Source organism: Lutra lutra, chromosome 13 (assembly GCF_902655055.1).
Source record: "Lutra lutra chromosome 13, mLutLut1.2, whole genome shotgun sequence".
Taxonomy (NCBI): domain Eukaryota; kingdom Metazoa; phylum Chordata; class Mammalia; order Carnivora; family Mustelidae; genus Lutra; species Lutra lutra.
In genome coordinates, this window is record NC_062290.1 from 5,863,301 (window position 1) to 5,887,318 (window position 24,018).

The window sequence follows — 24,018 nt, forward strand, 5'->3', positions numbered from 1 at the left end:
GAGTTCCTCCATTATGCTGTGTTTGAAACCCAGGGTCTTAGCACCAAAGCATTCAGTCCCCATAGTTTTCAATGGCTTCCCACCAAGACACCCACCACCCGAGTCTGAGTGGTCCCCTCAATTCAGGCGCTGGCCTCCCTCACTGGAGGCCAGCAGAACTGTTTCAAGTGTTCTCTCCGCATAAGGAATGTTCTCCGTTCCCACAGGGCTCCCCTGATGGAGCTCTGGTTACAGCGACCATAGTTTGGACAGTAACTCTTTTAAGGAAGGTGATGACATTGTGCTGATGAAATCACGCGGGCCTTTGGAGCTCACTGAACGGCGCTCCTGGGTGCCACGGGACAGCAGGGCAAGGCTGGGGAAACGGGCCACGGAGACGAAGACCCGGAGGCGGACGGCAGAAAGGTGCAGTAGAGGGCACCACACGGACACCACAGAGCAGCGCGCCGGGGACTGTGCGGCGCTCCGGCTCCCCGGCCCCCGCGGCGATCGCGCCTCCTCCGCAGCGGCCCCCGACTCCCCCCGGGCGGCGGCTAGAGCGTCCTCCCGAGCAACGCACCTGTCCGCTCTCGTCCCAAAGGACCAAGCGACCCGCCCCCAGCGCGGGGCACTTCCTCATCTCTTACCCCCTGGTTTAGCAAAACACTAGCATTCTTAGAAGCAAACCCCGCGGGGTCGCTGTCACAAGCCAGTTACAGACAGTCCTGTCCCCTCTACCGCCGACGGCAGCAGGTCGGCATGCCCGCTACTGCCCGGTGTCGAGGCCGAGGCTCCGGCCCATTTCTCCCCGAGGAGTTTGCGGGATCTCCCGAGCGCGCGGTGCAGCGGGCTGAGGAGCGCACGTTCCAGGAGCGTCCAGGCGCCAGCCCCTCCGAAGCCGACGGCGCGCGGGGCCCCGAGCTGCCCTGGGAAGCAAACACCAGCCGGCGGTGCCTGCAGGGTGCTTAGGGACTCGAGGGGCTGGGAAGAGGTTGTCAAACAAGCACACGAACAAACGTAAACAAACCTCCCGCGAGGTACACCAAGAGGGAAGCTGTGAGAGAGAGAGAGAGAGAAGCTGTGTCTGAGGAAGCGACGCCCCGTTACCAACCAGGCAAAAGGGCGGGAAATGCACTCGGCTGGTAGGATTTTATCGATTAACGAGGGCCGCAGGGGTCGCGGATGCGCCTCCTTAGAGGGGCGGGCAAAGAAAACGAATCAAGGATTTTTTAAGAACTAAAGAACGCTACTACCTACCATGCTCTGAGGGCCCGGGGGAGCGCCAGAAGCCGGCTCACCGCCATCTCGCACCTCGCGCCTCCCGCCTCCCGCCTCGGCGTTCTCGCGAGGTGCGCACGCGCTTGCCAGCCTGCCAGGCGCGCGTGCGCGGCTCGGAGCGGGCGGGCGCGGGCACGAGCACGGGTGCCGGGAGGTGCGGGGTCAGCGGCAGTTAGACCGCGCGGCCGACCTGGCGGCGGGGGTCCAGGGATGCCGCGACTCCTCTGCGTGTGTCTGCTGTGGCTGGGGCTCCTGTTAGTCAGGTTCTCCCGGGAGCTGAGCGAAATCAGCAGAGCTAGGAGGCTGTGTGGCAGGCACCTCCTGAAGGAAATAGTAAAACTCTGCGGCAATGTCAACTGGAGCTACTTCGAGGAGGAACCCCCCCCGCCACCCCTGTTTCCCCAGAACAACGAGATTGAAACCTTCATCCCCGACCGGTCAGAAAGCTCCCAAACCACTTTCCCGGCTTGGGCGAGAGGCACGAACCCAGGTAAAATTAGAAACCGAGGGCATGTTCGCGCATACGTGTACTTTCTCTTCCCCAAGTGTGCTCTGCCAGGTGGTGAGCTTCCCCGGGAAATGGAATTTGTGCCGAAGACACAGATAAGTGAACATTTTTATAAGCCAATATATCGTAGGTATGCAAAACCTCAAGGAAGCTTTTTTTTTTAAACTTAGAGGAAATAAGCGTATACATATAAATCTATACGTTTATGTAAGAGTGCTGCTTCTTCCTTGGCTTTCCCTTTCTGGAGTACACTTGTCACCTGACAAAACCCACTTTGTCCTTCAGAGCCTCTGAGGTTTCATTTCTCCTCTGAAGTTGTCACTGACCCTTTCATAGGTACTGACTCCATTCTCCGTCTACCACAATATCTACACATAGACCTAGTTGACCATCATCAGGACCAGCCACATTAAGTGGACCAGCCCAGTGCAGAATAAAATGCAGGGCCCCTTTTTCAAAAGCAGGAAAGGGCCAATGAAGGTACTAAAATATAAAGCCCCCTCACCTTTTTTTTGGTGTGTTTCTCCTCTGCTCACACATCGTCCATTCTCTCATCAGATTTCATGTTCTTAACACTTCACCTTTACAAGATAAAATTTTGGGAATTTCAAGACTATGACAGTAGAGCATTAAATATAATGCAAGTTCCTCCCTAGCACTGGGTCTGTGTGACTGTGCACCAGCCCTCTCCCTTAAGGCCAGTCCTGTATATCAGATCATTTTCTAGAGATTATTTCATGCATGTTTTTATGTGAAATGCCTAGCAGAGGACCTAGCACACGGTATGTTGCATAATATATATTAAATGTATACTTAATGCTTTTAAGTAGTCTTTAGGAAGAATATTCCTATTTCAAATTCACTGTTATCTTCTAATTTTGTATTTACATTTTAGTACCAATATTGTTTTTCATTTTATTTATTTTTTTAAAGATTTTATTTATTTATTTGACAGACAGCGATCACAGGTAGGCAGATAGGCAGGCAGAGAGAGAGGGGGGGAAGCAGGCTCCCTGCTGAGCAGAGAGCCCGATTCGGGGCTCCATCCCAGGACCCTGAGATCATGACCTGAGCCGAAGGCAGAGGCTTTAACCCACTGAACCACCCAGGTGCCCCTCGTTTGTCATTTTAAAATGCACTTAATCTACAGGCTGTCCCTAGCATAGTGTCATTGAAATTATTGCATTTAAAGTCATTCAATTAATTTAATTTGATTTGGACACATTTTGCAAAAGGCAAGATTTTTGAAATTAAGGAAAGGAGTGCCAAAAACACGCCCAAAACCACCCAGGTTTAGATGACTGGAACAGACTAAAATTGCCTCCCACATTATGGGCACTCATTTTAACTTATTAAATGAGTGAATGAATGAATGAATGAATGAGACTTATTCCATTCTTCCTATTGTTGGTAAAGGGATGAAAACTTTGAAAGACAAATAATAGAAGCCATCAGACTGATTCTTGATCATTTTCTACCATAAAACCTACCTACATATAAACATACTTTGTTTTGCTCTTATAATGGAAGAAGTGACTCCCCAGTTTTCCACTAGTACATTAATTCAGTGATTCTCCCACTTTAATGTGCATATGATTCACCTGGGGAATATTGTTAATGTACAGGTTCTTATTCAGTGGGTGGGGCCCTGAGCATCTACATATTGGCAAGCTCCCAGAGATAGCTGATGCTGCTGTCACTACCTCTACCATATCAAAATTTTACACTCAGACATCCAAGCTTGAGTCTGTTATTTAAAAAGAGCTTGGAATCCCTCTTCTCAACAAAGCCTGCTCTGGAGACTATTAATTTTTTTGAGTCAACTTTAAAACTCAGAGCTGTTCTTGTTTCAGTAGCACATATACTGAAACTCAGAGCTGAGTAATGACCCCTTTGTTTTGGTGTTATTTACACTTCCCTGGAGAACTGTCATTAATTCAATGAAGAGGAAACTGCAATGAAAGAAGATTTGTAGGAAATAAAAATGTAGCTTACAGCATCTTAGAATTGGCATACCAATGAAACATGTTACTATGGCTACTATGTTAAGGACAATTTTCTATAGTGGAAATGTCATGGGGCCATAAAGCCATAGTTGTTTTATAATGTGTAGAAGAATGAAAAATGGATTTAAGTTATTAATATGTATTTGTGATAATTTTTTTAAAACTTAGGGGTGCCTGGGCGGCTCAGTCAGTTAAGTGTCTGTCTTTGGCTCATGTAATGATCTCTGGGTCCTGGGATTGAGCCCTGCTTCAGTGGGGAGTCTGCTTCTCCCTGTCCCTCTGCCCTTCCCCCTGCCTATACTCTCTCTCTCTCAAATAAATAAAAATCTTTAAAAAATTCAATTTGTAAAAAAATTATTGACCTATAAGGAAAGAGGACATTCAATATATCCTGCTAATTTCCAATAATGAGAAGTTATAGAGAAGAGGTATGTGTTCTCAATATAGAATATATAATTATGCCATTTCATTTTCATTTGAATGCTGCTGAAAAGTTAACTTTTACTAAGTTGTACTAGCAGGATGCATTTCTATGTTTGATCAAGTCAATTACCAACAATTTTAATCTTCTGATGATCTATTTGAGTCTGACACAGGTAAAGAAAATTTAGTGCACTCATATTTAAAAATGCTTTTTTTCCAGAACTACTCATACATAACTTGACGCTGAAATCGTGTGCTTCTTGATAGTGGATCCTTGAGGGTAGGGGCCATGTCTCCAAGACCTACCCCACCATATTGCTAAATTCTAGCTGCATATGGTGCTTCCTAGCTCTTAGCGCCAGGTGAAATCATTAATGCATTAATGCTTTATAATCCATAACCCCTATTCCAGTTGGATTGGTCATATTCCTCTATACATCTATTCTTGTTTTTTAGATGTCTTATCACAAATGGGTTAAGCAAGTCCCCCTTCTTTATATATTAATTCAGCAAAATTTGAATGCCTATCACATGCTGGGTATTTTTCTTGGTACTTGGGATATAAGAGTGAAGAATTTTACTGAGGTAGCTGTGAAGACTCCTGCTCTTGTGAAGCTTACATAATAGTGAAGATAGACAGTAAGCATAAGTACATTGCACAGTGTGTTAGAAGATGATTAGTCTTGGGGGTCCCTGGATAATCAGTTGTGAAGCATCTGCCGTTGGCTCAGGTCATTTTCTCAAGGTCCTGGGATTGAGGCCCTCATTGAGTCCTGCATTGGGCTCCCTGCCCAAGGGGGAGTCTGCTTTTCCCTTTCCCTCTGCCTCTCCCACCCACTTGTGCATGCTCACTCGCTCTCTCTCTCTCAAATAAAATCTTTCATTTTATTTTTTTTAAAGATTTTATTTATTTGACAGACAGAGATCACAAGTAGGCAGAGAGGCAGGCAGAGAGAGAGAGGAAGGGAAGCAGGCTCCCCGCTGAGCAGAGAGCCTGATGCGATGCGGGGCTCGATCCCAGGACCCTGGGATCATGACCCGAGCCGAAGGCAGAGGCTTTAACCCACTGAGCCACCCAGGCGCCCCTCAAATAAAATCTTTTTAAAAAAGTAAAAAGATGGTCAGTCTCCATATATCTCCTTTCTCTACTCCTGTTCTCCTCTTCCCATAGGTAACCATTCCAAAGTGTTTAATTTGTGTTTTTATTTGTACATGTTTTTTTGCAAATTGTGCATTGTTTCCTGCTCATTTATTTTAAAATATACATAAATTGTATTTTTTTTCAGATTTATTTTTTAGAGAGCGAGTGAGAGAGAGAGCAATAGAGCCCACGTGAGTGGGGGGAGGGGCAGAGGAAGAGGGAGAGAGTGAATCTGGAGAAGACTCCCCACTGAGTGCGGAGCCTGATGCGCCATTTAATCTGATGACCCTGAGATCATGACCTGAGCAGAAATCAGGAGTTGGATGCCCAACTGACTGGGCCACCAAGGTGCCCCTAAAATATATGTAAATGGCAGTTAAGATCTATCTCTTATGATTGCTTTGTGGACATTGCTTCAAACTGCTCCACAATATTCGTATACATTCCCCACATTTTACTTACCCTCTCAGCAGTGAACACCTAACTTGCATAGCCTCCAACTCCCTGCCACTAACACCACAGTGAAAATCATTGTATGTGCTCCAGAGTGTAAGGACCTGTGTGGACATTTCTCAGAGATCTATACCCATGGGTAAAATTGCTATGTAATGAAACACATGTATGCTTTGCTTGCGATTTGTCAGGTTGCGAGTACACGTGGATTCCTGCATTCTCATATCCGTGCCAACAATTAGCATTATATGATTTGTAACTTTTGTCAGTGTGATAGAATGAAATGGCATCTTATTTTTGTTTTAACTTACTCTGGATGTGAGCACATCTTCATATATAAATTAGCCTCTTGCAGGTTATTTTTCTGAAAGTTTTCTGTTTATAATTTTTATAGGAATTGTCATTTTCCAGTTGATGTGTAAGAGTTATTGTACCATTACAATAGTTGTTGGCTTTAGGGGTGCCTGGGTGGCTCAGTGGGTTAAGCCTCTGCCTTTGGCTCAGGTCATGATCCCAGGGTCCTGGGATCAAGCCCCACATCAGGCTCTCTGCTCAGCAGGGAACCTCCTTCTTCCTCTCTCTCTGCCTTCCTCTCTGCCTAACTTGTGATATCTCTCTCTCTCTCTGTCAAAAAAAAAAAAAAAATAGTTGGCTTTAGATATTGCAATATATTCTCCCATTCTATCATCTATTGGTATTGTTTGACAGAAATCCTTAATTTTATATAATTAGGCAATAAGCGTTTTGCCTTATTGTTCATACTTCTGAAATTTCATTTTAGAGGTCCTTTTCTTACCTCTGTTAACTTTATAGATTTACTTTTCACATTAGGCTCTTAATTCTTCTGGAGACCACTTTGGTCTGTTCTGGTTAGGATTACTATCTCAATTTTTTCCACAAGTCTTATTTTTCTCTACAAAAGGAGCTAGTTTTCTAAACACCATCTTCTAAATGATATTTTTTTCTATATTGTTTATTGTTTGTCTGAGTTTCCCATTCTATTTAATTGGTCTTTTGTTTGACCTTATACAATTACTATACTGTTTTTAATGTTATGACTCTCTAGGATATAATTTTTAGGTGGGCATATCACCAATCTTTTTTAAAAGATTTTATTTATTTGAGAGAAAGGAAGTATGGGTGGTGGGAGGGGCAAAGGGAGAGAGAGAAGCAGACTCTGTGCAGCGAGCCCATTGCAGGGCTCTGTCCTAGGACTCAAGCCCCATGTTGGGCTCCCAGCTCAATGGAGAGCCTGCTTCCCCCTCTCCTCCTCCCCCTGCCTTTGCTCTCTCACTCTCTTTGTCAAATAAATAAATAAAATCTTTTAAAAAAACAAACAAAGAAATAAGAACAATAAAAAGCATTGATGATGACACAAATGGAAAGATATGCCATGCTCATGGATTGGAAAAGTTAATATTGTTAAAATGTCTGTACTACACAAGCAACCTACAGATTCAATGCAATTCCTATCAAAATGCCAACAGCAATTTTCACTCAACTAGAACAAATAATACTAAAATTTGTGTGGATCCACACACACAAAAATAAAAGCCTAAATAGCCAAAGCAACCTTAAGAAAGAAGAATAAAGTAGGACGTATTACAATTTCAGATTTCAAGATTACTACAAAAGTATAGTAATCAAAACAGTGTGATATTGGCACAAAAATAGACACATGTATCAATAGAACAGGCTAGAAAACCCATAAATAAACCCACACTTATATGGTTAATCTGTGAAAAAGGAGGCAAAAATATGCTATGGGGAAAAGATAGTCTCTAAGTAAATTGTACTGAGAAAACTGAACAGCTACATGCAAAAGAATGAAACTGGACCACTTTCTTACTCCATAGACAGAAATAAATTCAAGATGGATTAAAGACCTAAATGTGAGACCTGAAACCTTAAAACTCCCAGAAGAGAACACAGGCAGTAATTTCCTTGATATCAGTCATAGGAACATTTTTCTAAATGTGGTTCCTAAGGCAAGAGAAACAAAAGCAAAAATAAACTATTGGGACTTCACTAAAATAAAAGGCTTTTCCACAGCAAAGGAAACCATCAACGAAACAAAAAGGCAACCTACTGAGTGGGAGAAGATGTTTGCAAATAACATATCTAATAAGGGGGTAATATTCAAAATATATAAAGAACATACACAACTCAACACCAAACAAACAATCCAACTTAAAAATGACCAGAGGACCTGAATAGATATTTTCCCAAAGAAGACATACAGATGGCTAACAGACACATTAGAATATGCTCAACATCACTAATCATCAGGGAAATGCAGATCAAAACCACAATATGTCTGAAAAAATGTTCATCATCATTAGCCAACAGGGAGATTCAAATCAAAATCACATTGAGATACCACCTTACACCAGTTAGAATGGTCAAAATCAACAAAAAAGTAAACAACAAGTGTTGGGGAGGATGTGGAGAAAGGGGAACACTCTTACACTATTGGTGGGAATGCAAATTGGTGCAGCCACTTTGGAAAACAGTGTGGAGATTCCTCAAAAAATTAAAAATAGAGCCACCCTATGACCCTGCAATTGCTCTACTGGGTATTTACCCCAAAGATACAGATGTAGTGAAAAGAAAGTTCATCTGTACCCCAATGTTCATAACAACAATGGTCAAAGTCGCCAAACTGTGGAAAGAACCAAGATGCCCTTTAGCAGATGAATGGATAAAGAAGATGTGGTCCATATATACAATGGAGTATTATGCCTCCATCAGAAAGGATGAATACCCAACTTTTGTATCAACATGGACAGGACTGGAAGAGATTATGCTGAGTGAAATAAGTCAAGCAGAGAGAGTCATTTATCATATGGTTTCACTTACTTGTGGTGGAATAACATGGAAGACATTGGGAGATGGAAGAGGAGAAGTAAGTTGGGGGAAATTGGAGGCAGAGATGAAGCATGAGAGACTGTGGGCTCTGAGAAACAAACTGAGGGTTTTGGAGGGGAGAGAAGAGGGGGTTTGGGTGAGCCCAGTGGTGGGTTAAGGAGGGCATGTATTGCATGGAGCACTGGGTATGGTGCATAAACAATGAATTTTGGATCATTGAAAAAAAATTTAATTTAAAAAAGACACACACAATATGGTATCACCTTACACCTATCAGAACAGCTAACATGAAAAACACAAGAAATTAGTAATGGTGAGGATGTGGAGAAAAAGGAACTCTTATGCACTATTGGTAGGAATGTAAATTGGTGCAGCCACTATGAAAAACAGTATGGAGGCTCCTCAAAAAATTAAAAATAGGACTATTATATGATCCAGTATTTCTACTTCTGGTTATTTACCCAAAGAAAACAAAAAAATAATTCAAAAAGATAGATGTACCCCTGTGTTTATTGTAGTATTATCTACAATAGCCACGAAATGGAAGCAACTCATGTCCATTGATAGATGAATGGATAAAGAAGAGGTGGTACACACACACACACACACACACACACACAAACACACACACACAGGAATATTATGCAACCATAAAAAAGGATGCCATCTTGCCATTTGTGATAACATGGATAGACCTACAGAGTATTATGCTGAGTGAAATAAGTCATATTGAGAAAGATAAATAACAAATTATTCCACTTGTATGTAGAATCTAAAAAACCAAATGAATAAACAAACAAAAAGTGAAATCAAACCTACAAATGTAGAGAGCACTTATTGTTGCCAGAGAAAAGGAAGGTGGAGGGGATGGCCAAAATCAGTGAAGGGGAGTAGGAGATTCAGACTTCCAGTTATGTAATGACTAATTCATGGGACCAAAAGAGCAAAGGGAATAGAGTCAGTGGTATTGTAATAGCATCATATGGTGACAGATGGTAGCTACACTTGTGGTGAGCACAGTATAATGAAAAAATAAAATAAAAATCCATCTGCAATTTTAATGGAGATGCATGGATTATATAGATTAATTGAAGAGGATTTATATCTTTTTTTAAAAAACATTTTATTTATTTATTTGACAGAGATCACAAGTAGGCAGAACAGCAGGCAGAGAGAGAGAGGGAAGCAGGCTCCCTGTTGAGCAGAGAGCCCGATGTGGGGCTCGATCCCAGGACCCTGAGATCATGACCTGAGCTGAAGGCAGAGGCTTAACCCACTGAGCCACCCAGGCACCCCGATTTATATCTTTTTAATATAAAGTAATTGCAAACTAAAATCATGGAGCATGGAATGTTTTCATATTATTAGAATTTTAAGGTTTTCTTAGTGGAGACTTTCTACATTTTTTATTAAGTTAATGTTTAATATTTATTTTTGTTGTTATTGTAAATACTTGCTAATTATATTTTCATTAGTGATTTTGGTTAGAGAAATTAATTTGATTTTTACAGCTTGATCTTTATCTAGTAATCATGCCAAATTATCTTAATGGTTCAATAGTTTGTTCTACAGATTTTTCTATCCTTTGCAAATGATAGCTTTGTCACTCCCTTTCTAACCTCTCACCAGTCTTCTTCTTCTTTCTTATAACATTAGCCAGGTCTTCTAGTGCTGTTAAGTAGTAGTGATAGTGGGATATCTTGTCATGTTCCCAATTTTAAAGGGGAATACATTTAAATTTCTCCATTAGGTATAAAATTTGTAGGTATGTGCTACGTAACTTTCAACATGATAAGGGAGCTTGCTATTTTTTTAATCATTATAAGTAGGGCTAAACTTTATTAAAGGCTTTTGGGGGGTATCTTTTTGCATATGTCTCTTTTATTGATTAAGTCACCAAATAGTTATTGGGTACCTGCTAAGTTCCAGCCACTGTTATAAACCCTTGGGATTTATCAGTGGAAAAAGCTAAGATGTCTGGCCTCAAGGAGTTTGCATAGGAAGTGAACATAATAAATATTTGAAGGTAATAAGGGTTATAAAAAAGGAATGAAACAGGATAAGGGAGATCAAGAGTTCAGGGCACTGGAGGGTGGGATATAGGATTAAATAGTGTAGTCAAGGTAGGCCTCATTGAAAAGGTGAAGTTTGAGAATGGAGGAGATAAAGGAATCAGCCAAAGATATCTGGGAAAAGAGTGTTGAGGCAGAGGAATGAGCAGAGCAAATACATTTCGGCCCTTTTTACAAAGGGAACAGCAAGGAGGCTAGTGTGTCTGGAGCAGAGAGAGAGGTAACAGGCAGGCCTAGTGAAATGTTTACACCATTGTAAGGATTTTGGCTTTACTCTGAGTGGTGAAATCATTACAGACTTTGGAGCAGGGGAGTGACATTAATTGACATTTTAAAGGAATCACTCTGGCTGCTGCATTGAGGACAAGCTGTAGGGAGGCAAGCGCAGAAGCAGAGTCTTCCTCCGGGCGTGTGGTATTAGAGGTGATAGCAGCTAGATGAGATGGGAGCAGTGGAGGGAGTGGACATTGTTTTATTCCAGATATATTTGGGCAGATTTTATGTGAAATATGAGAAAAAAGAACTCAAGAATGATTCCATTTTTTTTTTTAAATGTGATCCCCAAGTTTTTGCTTCAGACATCTGGAAGGCTAAGTTTCTATCAACTGAGGTAGGAAAGGCCTCAGGTGGAAGAGGTCTGAAGGCAATATTGGCAGCTCAGTTTGGGGCAATGTGGAGTTTGATAAGTACAGATGGAGTTTTGAACATGTTGAGTTTGAGACACTGAAGTGGAGAAAATGAGTAGGAAGGATATAAATGTACATCTGGATTATGGAAATAACGTCACTTGAAGATAGGAATTTAGGAGTCATAGGTGTATAGGTGATTCTCAGAGCCATAAGACTGGATGAGATCACCAAGAGAAGTGTAGAGAGAGAAGAGTGCCAAGGACTGAGCCCTGGGAAACACCAACATTAAACAGTTGGAGGAAGTATTTGCCAAGAAGATAAAAGAGGATCATATAGGTGGGTAGAATGTGGTGTCCTGGAAATGAAGTTCGATAAGTGTATCAAGAAGGAATATTTCTGATGAATCAGATAAGAAGAACATGGGCTGTTGAATTTAGTAATATAGAGATCATCCGTGACCTTGAAAAGAGAAGTTTTGGTGCAGTGATGGAACAAATGCCCAATTGGAGAGGGCTTAAGGTGGAATGAGAGAAGAGGGATTAAACGGTAGTAGAAAACTACGAAGGAGTTTTGCTACAGAGGGAGAAAACAAGCTGGATGATAACTGGCAAGGTAAGCAGGGCCAAGAGAAGTGATTTTGGCTTTTTTAAAGTGGGAGAAATAACATTTTTTTTTGCTTATAGAAGTGAAGAGTTGATGATGAAGGGTATAGGGGAGCACTGCTGGAGTGATTCCTTGGAGTATGAGGATCTGGTCCCTAAATGGAGAAACTGGCTTTAGAGTGAATAGTTCACCTATGTAAGTAGTTAGGAAGGCAGAATATATGGGTACAGATGTTAAAAGATAAGGTAAAAAAAATGGTGAAGGGACCAAATGCAAGTTCTCTGATGATAGCTTTCATTTTCTTACAAAGTAGAAAGCAAAACCAATTGAGAGTGAGTACAGGAATCTAATCATGTGGTAAATTGCACTGATAGGTTTGGGGATCTTGACCTATCCTTGCATTTTTTGGAATAAATGCTTTAATATATTTGTAAAATATGTTTGTGGATTCAGTTAACTAATATTTTTTTAGGACTTCCAAACAAACGTAAGTAAATGGGCTCACAAGGGTTTTTCTTTCTTCTTCTTTTTAAATCACATTGTTCTTATCTAGTTTTGGGGTGAAGAATATACTAGATTCATAAAATATGCTGAGCAGCTTTTTCTCTTTTCCTCTTTTCCTGGAACAACTTGTATATGATTAGAACTTACTGTTCTTGAAAAGCGTGTAGAACCTACCTTTAAAATCATCTATGTTAATCTTTTTAAATTTTCTGTGCCAATTATGGCATCTTATATTTTTCTATGGATTAATCCATTTCATTTTGATTTTTAAATATGTAACTTTCATAACATTCATTTATTTTAAATACTCGGTTATATCTGTTCTGTTGTTGCTCTTCTGTTCATTTTCATCTTTTCTTTCTTAATTAGTCTGGTTAGGGTTGTATCTATTTTATTAATCCTTTTGAAGAACCAAGTTTGGGTTTCTAAACATAGTGTTTTGGTTCTGTATTTCACTGATTTCTTTCCTTCTTACTACTCTGGGTCCTTTCTGTTGTTCTTTTTCAAATTCATAGATCTAAATACTCATGTTTAACCTTTTCTGTTTTCTGGTGAGTAGAGCTTGTTTCTCTTTAAATTATGTCCCCACTTAGACATATTAGTTGTCATTAACTAGTCTTTAGCTGCCTTCATTCATGAAAAAGTTTCCTTCCTATTGTCTCTTTTTACCCTTTGATTAACAGAACATGGATGGTACATCCCCAACAGGAAGTTCTTTCTTCAGTTTTGCCTGGACAACCTAATTTCCTTTTTCCCTCACTGTACTCTGTAATTATGACACTTCTTTAATTCATCACATTTATCTGCCTTGGATGACTTAGTATTCAATATCTTTAATAGCTACCCTAACGTTTTAGTGTTTTGCAGTTCAGCTTAAGCATTTTAAATAGAAAATGAATGAATAGTGTTCTAAAAGGACTCTAACTACAAGGTACAGGGATTCACCTAAAAAACTCTGAGAAAAAGTGGTGGGGGAGATAGTTATCATAGAAACAAGATCTAGGAGCAGACTGGAAAACCTGAGGAATCATACCAACTTTATTTTTTTTTTAAGATTTTATTTATTTATTTGACAGAGAGAGATCACAAGTAGACGGAGAGGAAGGCAGAGAGAGAGAGAGAGAGAGGGAGAGGGAAGCAGGCTTCTTGCTGAGCAGAGAGCCCGATGTGGGACTCGATCCCAGGACCCTGAGATCATGACCTGAGCCGAAGGCAGCGGCTTAACCCACTGAGCCACCCAGGCGCCCCTCATACCAACTTTAAAAACCAACTTTTCTCTCTCTCTCTCTTTCTCTCTTCTCCTCCAGTATTTCTTTATGACTTTGGCCTGTCATGACAAGCTTCATGGTACCCTTTCAGTTTTGTTTCTCACTACTTCTTAGTTCTAACTTCAGAGAGAGGACACTGATTGGGCTAACTCTTGTTTTCAAATGGCATGGATTGTTGGCCTCCATGGTAGATAGATTTCTTTGGGGTCAGGTACTAACAACCTGTAGTCTGTTCAACTGTGGCTGTAGGGTAGAATCCTGTGGTTCAGAACAAGGCTGTCTAAGGTCTGGCTCTACAGCGTGGTTCTAGGCAAATTTATCTTCCTGGAAGGGACAGTAGACAGGCAAGGGCAATGATGGAAATCCAAAAAGCCTCCAAGTAATTACCTTCTGAATTTATTTTAATTTCTTTCCAGTAATTCTGAATGAGTTAAGAGCAGTATAATAGCAGTCAGTTCATTGAGCATATCACCACTTCGTCATCTCTTCATATTTCAACAATGAAAAAAATTGTTATAAAATATGCATAAAAAGACAAATACAGTTGTCCCCCCCCTTATCTGCAGGGGATATATGCCAAGACCCCTGGTGGATACCTGAAACCTGGTATAGTACCAAACCTTACATATGCTGTTTTTCCTATGCATGCATACCTACAATGAAGTTTAATTTATAAATAAGGTACAGTAAGATATTTATAATAATAAAATATAACAATATACTGTAATAAGAGTTACGTGAATGTGGTCTCTGTCTCTCAAAATATGTTATCTGTCCTCACCTTTCTTTTGGTGATGTGAAACAATAAAAGGCCTATGTACTGAGAGAAAGTGAGATTAATAACTAGGCATTCTGATGTAGCATTAGGCTACTATTGACCTTTGGATGCTCTGTGAGAAGGGAGATCATCTGCTTCCAGACCAGAGTTCACTGCATTGTAACTGAGACCAGAAAAAGAGAAACTGCGGATAAGGGAGGACTACTGTAGCCCAAGTAAAAGTGGGCAAAGGATGTGAAGAGACATTTATACAAAGAGGATATACAATAAACACACGAGAAGATGCTCAACATCATTTGTCAGTAGGTAATTTGCAAATCGAAACCACAGTGGGATATTACCTCCCATCCACTAGGATGGCCATAATCAAAAATGGAAAATACAGGTGTTGATGAGGGTGTGGAGCAAGTCAAATCCTAATATATCAGTGGTGGGACTGTAAAATGATGTAGTCATTGTGGAAAAGCTTGGTGGTTTACTTAAAGATCCAGCAGTTCTACTATGAGATAAATAAGAAGATTGATATGTTCACACAAAAACTTGTATGTGAATATTCATAGCAGCACTATTCATAATAGCCAAAATGTGGAAACAACCCAAATGTCCATCAGCTGATAAATGGATTAACAAAATGGGTTATATCCATACAATGAAAAATTATTCAGTCATAAAAGGAATAAAATGCTGATATATGCTGCAACATGGATAAGTGAAAGAAATCATACATAAATGGCCACATGTGTGTGGTATAATTTCATTTCCTAAATAGGCAAATCTTTAGGAATGAAAAATAGATCAGTGGTTGCCCAGGGCTAGAGGAAGAAGAAAACAGGCATGACTGTTCATGGGTATGAGGCTTCTCTTGGGGGTCATACAAATATTCTGGAATTAGATAGTGGTGATGATTGCATAACCTTGTGAATATACTAAAAAACACTGAATTGTATGTTTTAAATACTGAATTTTATGACACATGAACGGTATCTCAATAAAAAATGTCTTTCCATAAAAAATGTGCAAAGATTTCTGAGCATTTTTATAGGAAAACACTACTTACAACTCTTTTAGTTAAAATATATATATTGCTGGGATGCCTGGATGGCTCAGTCGGTTCAGCGTCTGCCTTCAGCTCAGGTCATGATCCCAGGGTCCTAGGATCACTTCCACATCAGACTCCTTGCTCAGCAGAAAGCCTGCTTCTTCCTCTACCTCTGACTGCCGCTCCCCTGCTTGTGCTCTCTCTCTTTCTCTGACAAATAAATAAAATCTTTTTAAAAAATTAAACATTAAAAAATTAAAATAAAAATATATCTTGCTTTTGAAACCCATTTTATTAAATTACTTGTTTTAATTATTTGTTTTCAAATTACTTGTTTTTAATAATTACTTGTTTTTAATAATTAGCAGACTTTGGGGGCCCCTGGATGGCTCCGTCAGTTGAGCATCCAACTCTGGTTTCTGCTCCAGTCATCCCAGGGTTGTGAGATCAAGCCTGGCATCAGGTTCCATGCTCAGCACAGAGTCTGCTTCAGATTCTCTCCCTCTTCCTCTGCCCCTCCCCATGTGGGTGTGCTTGCTCTCTCTCTCTCTCTCTCTCTCTCTCTCTCAAATAAATGAATCTTTAAAAAATAATTAGTGGACTTTAGTATTCTAGTATTATGATGAAATTTTCATCTAAAGGAAGATTTTAATGAAGTAGGATTCTTTTTCTTGTCTCTCAACAGTCTCTACTTCTGCCTCTGAGGAAGAAGCAATAAACAGTTTGGAGATGTCGTCGCTGCCTGAGTATAGACTTACAAGGGCCAACTTGTCACCTGATAAGACAAGAGAATTTTCCTCATTACAAGATAACAATCAGTATATTCATGAAATTTCAGAATTTCAGAAGAAAAACACAAACAAAATTAAAACCTTAAGCAATGTATTTTGGGGGAATCATCTCCAAAGAAAACGCAGAGGATTTTCAGAAAAGTGTTGTCTTAAAGGATGTACAATAGAAGAACTCAGTATTGCATGCTTTCCATACACTGAATACAAAAACGTACATAAACAAGTACCATGATTTGTGATGGAGATATACTAACCATCCTGGGAATTATACTAACTTAATAAAAGCTTAATATATTTATTTTACTTTATTTTTGGTAATTGTCTTTGTAGGTTCTTTGCCGTGAACACCATCATCTAAAAGTATTTGCAGCGGGGCGCCTGGGTGGCTCAGGGGGTTAAGCCGCTGCCTTTGGCTCAGGTCATGATCTCAGGGTACTGGGATCGAGTCCCGCATCAGGCTCTCTGCTCAGCAGGGAGCCTGCTTCCCCCTCTTTCTCTGCCTGCCTCTCTGCCTACGTGTGATCTTTCTCTCTGTCAAATAAATAAATGAAATCTTAAAAAAAGAAAATAAAAGTATTTGCAGGTATTTAGCAATACTTTATGGTAGTAATAGGAACTTAGTATTTTCTTTGGTAACCCCAATTTTTCCTATATATTTATATTTGAAGAAAATGTTACTGGAGGTGGTATGATCCATGTAGACATCTAAGAATTACCTGCTGATGCTTGTCATCGTGCTTGAAACTTTCTCAGGCTGCATTTAAGTGGACTATGGTATGTTCTGCCTTCCATGGGACTGATGCCCCAGGACTATGAGGTTCACCCCAGTGAGGCTCACTCCAGTATGCCAGTCTGTCCCACCATCTTCAAAATAATTAACCAGCTCCCATTCCTACTAGGTGCTTTTACACTATAATCACAGGTTCTCTTTTAATTCCTTGCATTTTATAGTAACTGGTCAGTAATCTTCTCACAATCTCTACTGAGGACTTAGAGTTCAGTGAACGTCTTTCCATGCTACTCTGCTGTGAAGGGACTGCTATAACGTGACACTCTGTTTGGGCTCGGTCAGAAGAGAGTGCAGTGTGAGCAGCACCTGGGAATGGCATAGTTCTCAAGTCCCAGTCCAGCCCTCCTGAATCAGAAACTGCCCATGTGGGGCTTAGCAATCTGTGTCGTTACAGGCCCTCCAGCTCATCCTGACGTTCGGTTAAGGTCGAGAACCACTGGTAATAGTCCTGTGGAATACTGTTGAAATCCTATTTCTGTGCTTACATATTTCGACTCGATGTGATGTTATAACACTAAGTTCATGGTATTTTTCCACTTTATGTCCACATGTGAAATATTTTTAATGGTGCAAATTAGAAAAAAACTTATTCCAAAGAATTCAGAGTGGAATCCTTACTTTCCACCATTAATTAAGAGGTAAGCATCATTTTAAATCTTTCTCTAGTTTCTTTCTCAAATATGTACTGTAATGTTCTTTACAGTTAAGTTTTTGTTTCTATTTGGCGCTGTTATTTCTTAGGACAAAGGTTCTTTTTCACCTGTTTCTATATCGTATACACTTAAACAATGCATTAATAAGTATGTCTGAACTTTTTTACCAGTTCCTGGGGAGTCTACATTCAGTTGTCTTTCTAAATATGGGAGCCACCCATTTAGATACAAAATGACAGATTGCATCATGGTTTAGTGGTGGAATAAATCTGCTGATGTTGGATGGAAATGCACCATTGAGAATTGCCCATGCTTAGGCTAAAATGCAGTGATGCACTTGAGCCCACTCTGAATTACAGGTTTGTCCTTATAGTTTAAAAATAAAAGTTTATTAGCTTACTGATATACACACATCAGAAGTCCAACTTAGAAAAGCATGAGATTGGGGCTCTTGGGTGACTCAGTCAGTTAAGAGTTCAACTTGGTTCCAGCTCAGGTTATGATCTCAGGGTTGTGCAGTTGAGCCCCATGCTGGGCATGGATCCTGCTTGAGATTCTCCCTCTTCCTCTGCCCCTCTCCCCACTCTTAAAAAAAAAAAAAAAAAAGAGAAAAAGCATGAGATTAACCAAGTGTGCTATTTGCATAGCTGTATACTTCCCTACACACTTTAATAATTTGTTAAGGTGTATAATAGTTTTGTGGTTTGATGGCTATCTTTTAATGTTTATAATTGTGCTAACAATGATTTAGTGCATTTGCATAGAACACTCACATTTTTCTTACAGACTCCTTAGAACAATCCTGAAGCAGGAAGAAAGCTTAGACACTTTGATATTAAACAACTTACTAAGGCTCCTTTATGTTGTTACCTGCTAGTTAGTGATGGAGCTGGATCAAGATTTAATCCCAGCATCTTGTTCAGTACTCCTGATGTCAATAAAATCACGAGCAGAAATTATCCATGTGTTTTTGTTTGCAGTTCATTTATTTGGTCTCTATTTTGTTTTGACTTCTGTGTTGGTCAGTAACCTATCGGCTCTCAGCCCTGAATTTCCTGTTGTTCTTTATTATGCTTTGTGATGCTCAGACTTGGATTCTGTAAACCACGCTTTTCCTTTACTAGTCAGTTTCCTGTGAGAATCTGCCATTGGGGCACAAGAGAGGACCCCTTCCCCTCTTGCTGTTTCTGTCAGCATCACCAAGTAAGCATTTCTGCCCACTGGTAGTGATAGCCTTTTTTGTTTTATCCTTGACTTCCACAACCAGCTTCATACCTTCCCTCAGAGATACCAATCCCAGCTGTCTGGTGCCCCTTCCTCAAAGGTCTGAGTCCCATCTCTGGGGGGCCCTTCCTCAAGCTCCCACAGTACTAGCACCAGGCAGGCAGGCAGAGATCTGGGTCTCCACTCCATGGGGCCCTTCCTCCAAGCTTCTAGGTTTTGATAATCTCTAATTCTCTCCTTTGTGCAGGCATGGTAGCTGCTTCCTAAAGTTGTGGGTTTTTTTTTTTTTTAAAGATTTTTTATTTATTTATTTGAGAGAGAGACAGTGAGAGAGAGCATGAGCGAGGAGAAGGTCAGAGAGAGAAGCGGACTCCCCTCGGAGCCGGGAGCCTGATGCGGGACTCGATCCCGGGACTCCAGGATCATGACCTGAGCCGAAGGCAGTCGTCCAACCAACTGAGCCACCCAGGCGTCCCAAGTTGTGGGGTTTTGTTTTTAATCTGCATTACCTTACTATTTGACTTTTTCCTTTTGAGTCCTCTAATACAAGTCTAACACTCTATATTAAATTTACTGTTAAAATACCTGATGTGGCTTTTTTTTTTTTTTTTAAAGATTTTTTATTTATTTGACAGAGAGAGAGATCACAAGTAGACGGAGAGGCAGGCAGAGAGAGAGAGAGGGAGGGAAGCAGGCTTCTTGCTGAGCAGAGAGCCCGATGCGGGACTCGATCCCAGGACCCCGAGATCATGACCTGAGCCGAAGGCAGCGGCCCAACCCACTGAGCCACCACCCAGGCGCCCGTGGCTTCTGTTTTGTTGGGTGGGCTCGAATGATAAAGTCCCAAAACCAAAAGTGGTTTTGAACTGTATTAGGGCAAGGATGGTAGTAAATTGTTTCATCTTAAAAGGAAACTCTAAATGATTAGTAGTAGCTTGCCCACTTGCAAGTCAGTCCAGGCCCAAATTACTGCTATCACAATGGAGGTCTTTCCTTTTGTAAAATTTACTATAAATGGAGCCCTCCGGTACCTATTCTTACATCTGGCTCATTTCACTCATTCTGGGTCAATTCTCTCACTTCGCTCAGGTTTCTGAGCTACATCAGTGTTGTGGCATCAATCAGTAATTTGTTCCTTTTGATTTTTGCTTGGTGTTCTATTGTATTAGGAATAAAGCTGCTATGAACATTCATGTACAATTTTCACTGTGAGCATGTTTTTCCCTTGCATAAATATGTAGGAGTGGCAATGCAGTGGCATATAAGTGTATATTTAGCTTCATAAAAATTGTCAAGTGGTTTTCCTAAGTGATATCCAGTTTCTCCATCTTTTCACCAACACTTTGTATTATCAGTCTTTCAAATTTTTTATGCTTATGTTTTTACAAATCTGGCCTTTGAATATATTTAGCTATAAAGAAAAAAGACTAGTATCTGAATCCTGACTCACATATATCTTCACATAGTCTTTTTAATTTTAGCTATTCTAGTCAGAGTGTTGTGTTATCTTACTGTGGTTTTAATTTGCATTTCCTCATGACTAATGATGTTGAGCCTCTTTTCATGTGTTTATTGGTCATTCATGCATCTTCTTTTATGAAGTGTTTGTACAAATCTTTTGCCCATTTTTAGTTTTTTTTGTTTTTTTGTTTTTTTTTTTAAGATTTTATTTATTTGACAGAGAGAGAGAGAGATCACAAGCAGGCAGAGCAGCAGGCAGAGAGAGAGGGAGAAGCAGGCTCCCTGCTGAGCAGAGAGCCCTGATGTGGGGCTTGATCTCAGGACCCTGAGATCATGACCCGAGCCGAAGACAGAGGCCTTACCCACTGAGCCACCCAGGCGCCCCAATTTTTAGTTTTTTTAATTAATGAATTGTAAGGGTCTTCATAAATTGATACACATGCTTTGTTAGATACATGAAATGCAAATATTTCCCCCCACTCTGTGACTTGCTTTTTCATTTCCTTAAAGTATCTTTTTAAAAATTATTTTCTAAAGATATTATTTATTTCAAAGAGAAAGAGCAAGAGAACACATGAGCAGGGGGAGGGGCTGAGGGATAGGTAAAAGCAGACTCCCTGCTGAGCAGGGAGCCCATCCTGAGGCTCCATCCCAGGGCCCTGCAATCATGACCTGAGCCAAAGGCAGAGACTTAACTGAGCCATCCGGGCTCCCTGCCTTAAAGTATCTTTAAAAGATAAGTTTCTGGTGTGCTGGGTGTTTTGTAGACAAAACACTATTTTGTAGTTTTTAGTGTGCAATACTTAACAAATACCTTGTTAAAGGTATCCCTAAATATTTTATTTCTGTGCTATTTTAAGTGGTAATTTTAATAATTTCACTTTTTATTTGTTGCTAGTATATAGAAATAGTAAATTTTTGTACCTTGGCCACCCATCCTGCAATATTATAAATTCCCTTAGTCTAGTAACTTTAAAAAAAATATATTGTGTGGGATTTTTCTACATAAATAATGTCATATATGAGTACAGGTACTTTTATTTCTTCCTTTCTGATATGTCTTTTATTTTTGTTTCCTTGCCTCATTGCCTTGCCTAGGTCTTCCAGTACAATGTAGACAAGAGAGTAAACATTCTTGCCTTATTCCAGTCCCAAGGGTAAAGCATTCATTCTTTTACCACTAAGTGTGTGATGTTAGCTTGATTTTTTTCAGATGCATTCTATCTGATCGAAAAAGTTTGTCTATGCCCAGTTTGCTGAGAGTTTTTATCGTGTTGGATTTTGTTCAATGCTTTTTCTGCATATATTGAGATGATATATGAGATTTTTTCTTTATCTTGTCAGTATGATGTATTTCGTTGATTTTTTGAGGATTAAACTAACTTTGTATTCCTCAGATAAGAATTTGAAGAATCTGTTGTGACAGAGTAATATTTTTTTTTCCTTTTTCCTGGATCTATGTGCTACTAGTGAAGGGTTTTTCTGTCAGTATTTATAAGGAATATGGGCATATAGTTTTTTCTTATGTCTATTTTTGGTCCTGGTATTAGAATAAAGGGATCCTCATGAAGGTAGTTGGCAAGTGTTCACTCTCTTATTTTCATAAAGAATCTGTGTGAGGGGGCCTGGGTGGCTCACTCAGTTGAGCATCTGACTCTTGATTTCAGCTCAGGTCATGATCTCTGGGTTGTGAGATTCCCCCCTGGTCAGGCTCTATGCTCAATGGGGAGTCTGCTCCTTGTCCCTCTCACCACACATGCACATGCTCTCTCTCTAAACTAAATAAATCTTAAAAAAAAAAAAAAATCTGCGTAAGATTATATTATTTCTTCTTTGATAAAATTCACACTGAAGTTATTTCACCTCAAGTTTCTAACTATAAGTTTTTTTGTCTGTTTTAGCATTTTTTTTTCTTTCAAGAAATTAGTTGTGTCTAAGTTCTTAGTCCTATGTATTGGCATAAACCTCGTATTTCTTTCTTACTTTAAATGTCTGTAGGATATAAATAATAGCCCATTTATTACTGATTTTGGTAATTTATGTCCTTTTAAATTTTTCTCTTGATAATTCTGAGGTTTATCAATTTTATTGATATTTTCAAAGTAGCAGCTTTTGCCTTCACTGGTATTCCCTTTCAATTTTTTCCCTACTTTGTTATACTTCTAACTTTATTTTCTCTTTACTTGAATTTAATTTCCTTTGTTTTCTAGTTTCTGAGGTTTAGATCTTTCTTCCTTTTTAATAGAAGAATCTAAAGCTATAAATTTCACTCTAATCAGAGATTACCTGCATATGTATTTTTATTTTCATTCATTACAATATATAATCTGTTTTCATTAGGCTCTACATCAAATGTGGGACTTGGAACTCATGACTCTGAGATTCAGAGTCACATACTCTACCAAGCCAGCTAGGTGCCCCTACAAAATATTTTCCATTTTCTCTTGTATTTTTTCTTTGACTCAGTTTGTTTTCAAGTTTCCTATTTTTCATAGCATTACACAAGATCTTCCTTTTATTGATTTTTAAGTTATTGACAGAGAATAATTTTTTAAAATTTCTTGAGAATTGCCTTAGGGCCCAAGACATGTTTCATCTTGATGAAGAGCATAAAATAACTAGAGGGCAGATAACCATCTGCCAGCCAACCATTATTTTATGTGTACTTGACATGAATGCATAGTCTGCTGCTATTTGCTGGAGTGTTCTATAAATGTCAGGTCAAGTTGGCTGATTGCAATGTTCTGTATATTTATGGATCTTGGATTCTTCCTGTTCTGTCAATTAGCAGAAGTGTTGAAATGTCTGGAATTGTGAAATTATCTATTTATCCTTTTAGATTATTTATATTTCATGTATTTCAAAACTGATACTAGGTGCATGGTGTGTCTTCTTGATGAATTGCTTTTTGTTATTTATGTATGTCTCCCTTTATCATTGGTATTAATTAATTCCTGATATTAATACAGCCACTCCCAACTTACTGATTGGCATTTCCATTATACATGATTTTTCCACCCTTTTGCTTTTAGCCTATCTTCATCTTTATATTAAAGTTGGTTCTTTGTGAATAGCATGTACTTGGTTCTCGCCTTTTCATTACATTTGATAATGTATCTTTTTATAATGTTTAAATCATTGATTAATGTAATTACCAGTATGATTTGGGTTTAAATCTAGGCTCCTGCTATTTTTTATTTGTCCAATTTGATCTCTGTTCTTTTTCCTCCTTGCATTCTATTGGGTTGATTTAAAAAAAATAATTCCAATTTATTGCTTCTATTAGTTATTAGCTATTTCTTTTAATTTTTAATTTTGATATTTAGTGGTTACTCTAGGGTTTACAATATGCATCTTTATCACAAATTACCTTCAAATAATATCACTTCACAAGCACTTTTAGACCTTGTCAACAGTATACTTAATTTCCCCCTCTTGTCTTTTCTATTTGTACCGTATCTTTTACTTCTACATCTATTACAAACTATGTATTTTTACTATTTTGTTTTAAATTCATATATTTAATAAGATTATTGCCACTGCATTCATT

General features: G+C 39.4%; 1 protein-coding gene across 1 annotated transcript; it reads left to right on the top strand.

The window, feature by feature from the left end:
- The first annotated feature begins 1,363 nt into the window (after positions 1 to 1,363).
- Positions 1,364 to 16,629, top strand: INSL6 (insulin like 6). The gene is made up of 2 exons (XM_047699967.1): positions 1,364 to 1,747; positions 16,235 to 16,629. Exons 1-2 carry the CDS (start codon positions 1,468 to 1,470, stop codon positions 16,570 to 16,572), a joined length of 618 nt encoding a protein of 205 aa, XP_047555923.1. The 5' UTR covers positions 1,364 to 1,467; the 3' UTR covers positions 16,573 to 16,629.
- Positions 16,630 to 24,018: the final 7,389 nt, after the last annotated feature.

Bases quoted from the DNA above. Each gene is read 5' to 3' on its own strand.
- INSL6 (XM_047699967.1), top strand. From the start codon at position 1,468: ATGCCGCGACTCCTCTGCGTGTGTCTGCTGTGGCTGGGGCTCCTGTTA. The intron at 1,748-16,234 runs GTAAAATTAGAA...GTCTCTCAACAG, and splicing joins GGCGAGAGGCACGAACCCAG to TCTCTACTTCTGCCTCTGAG.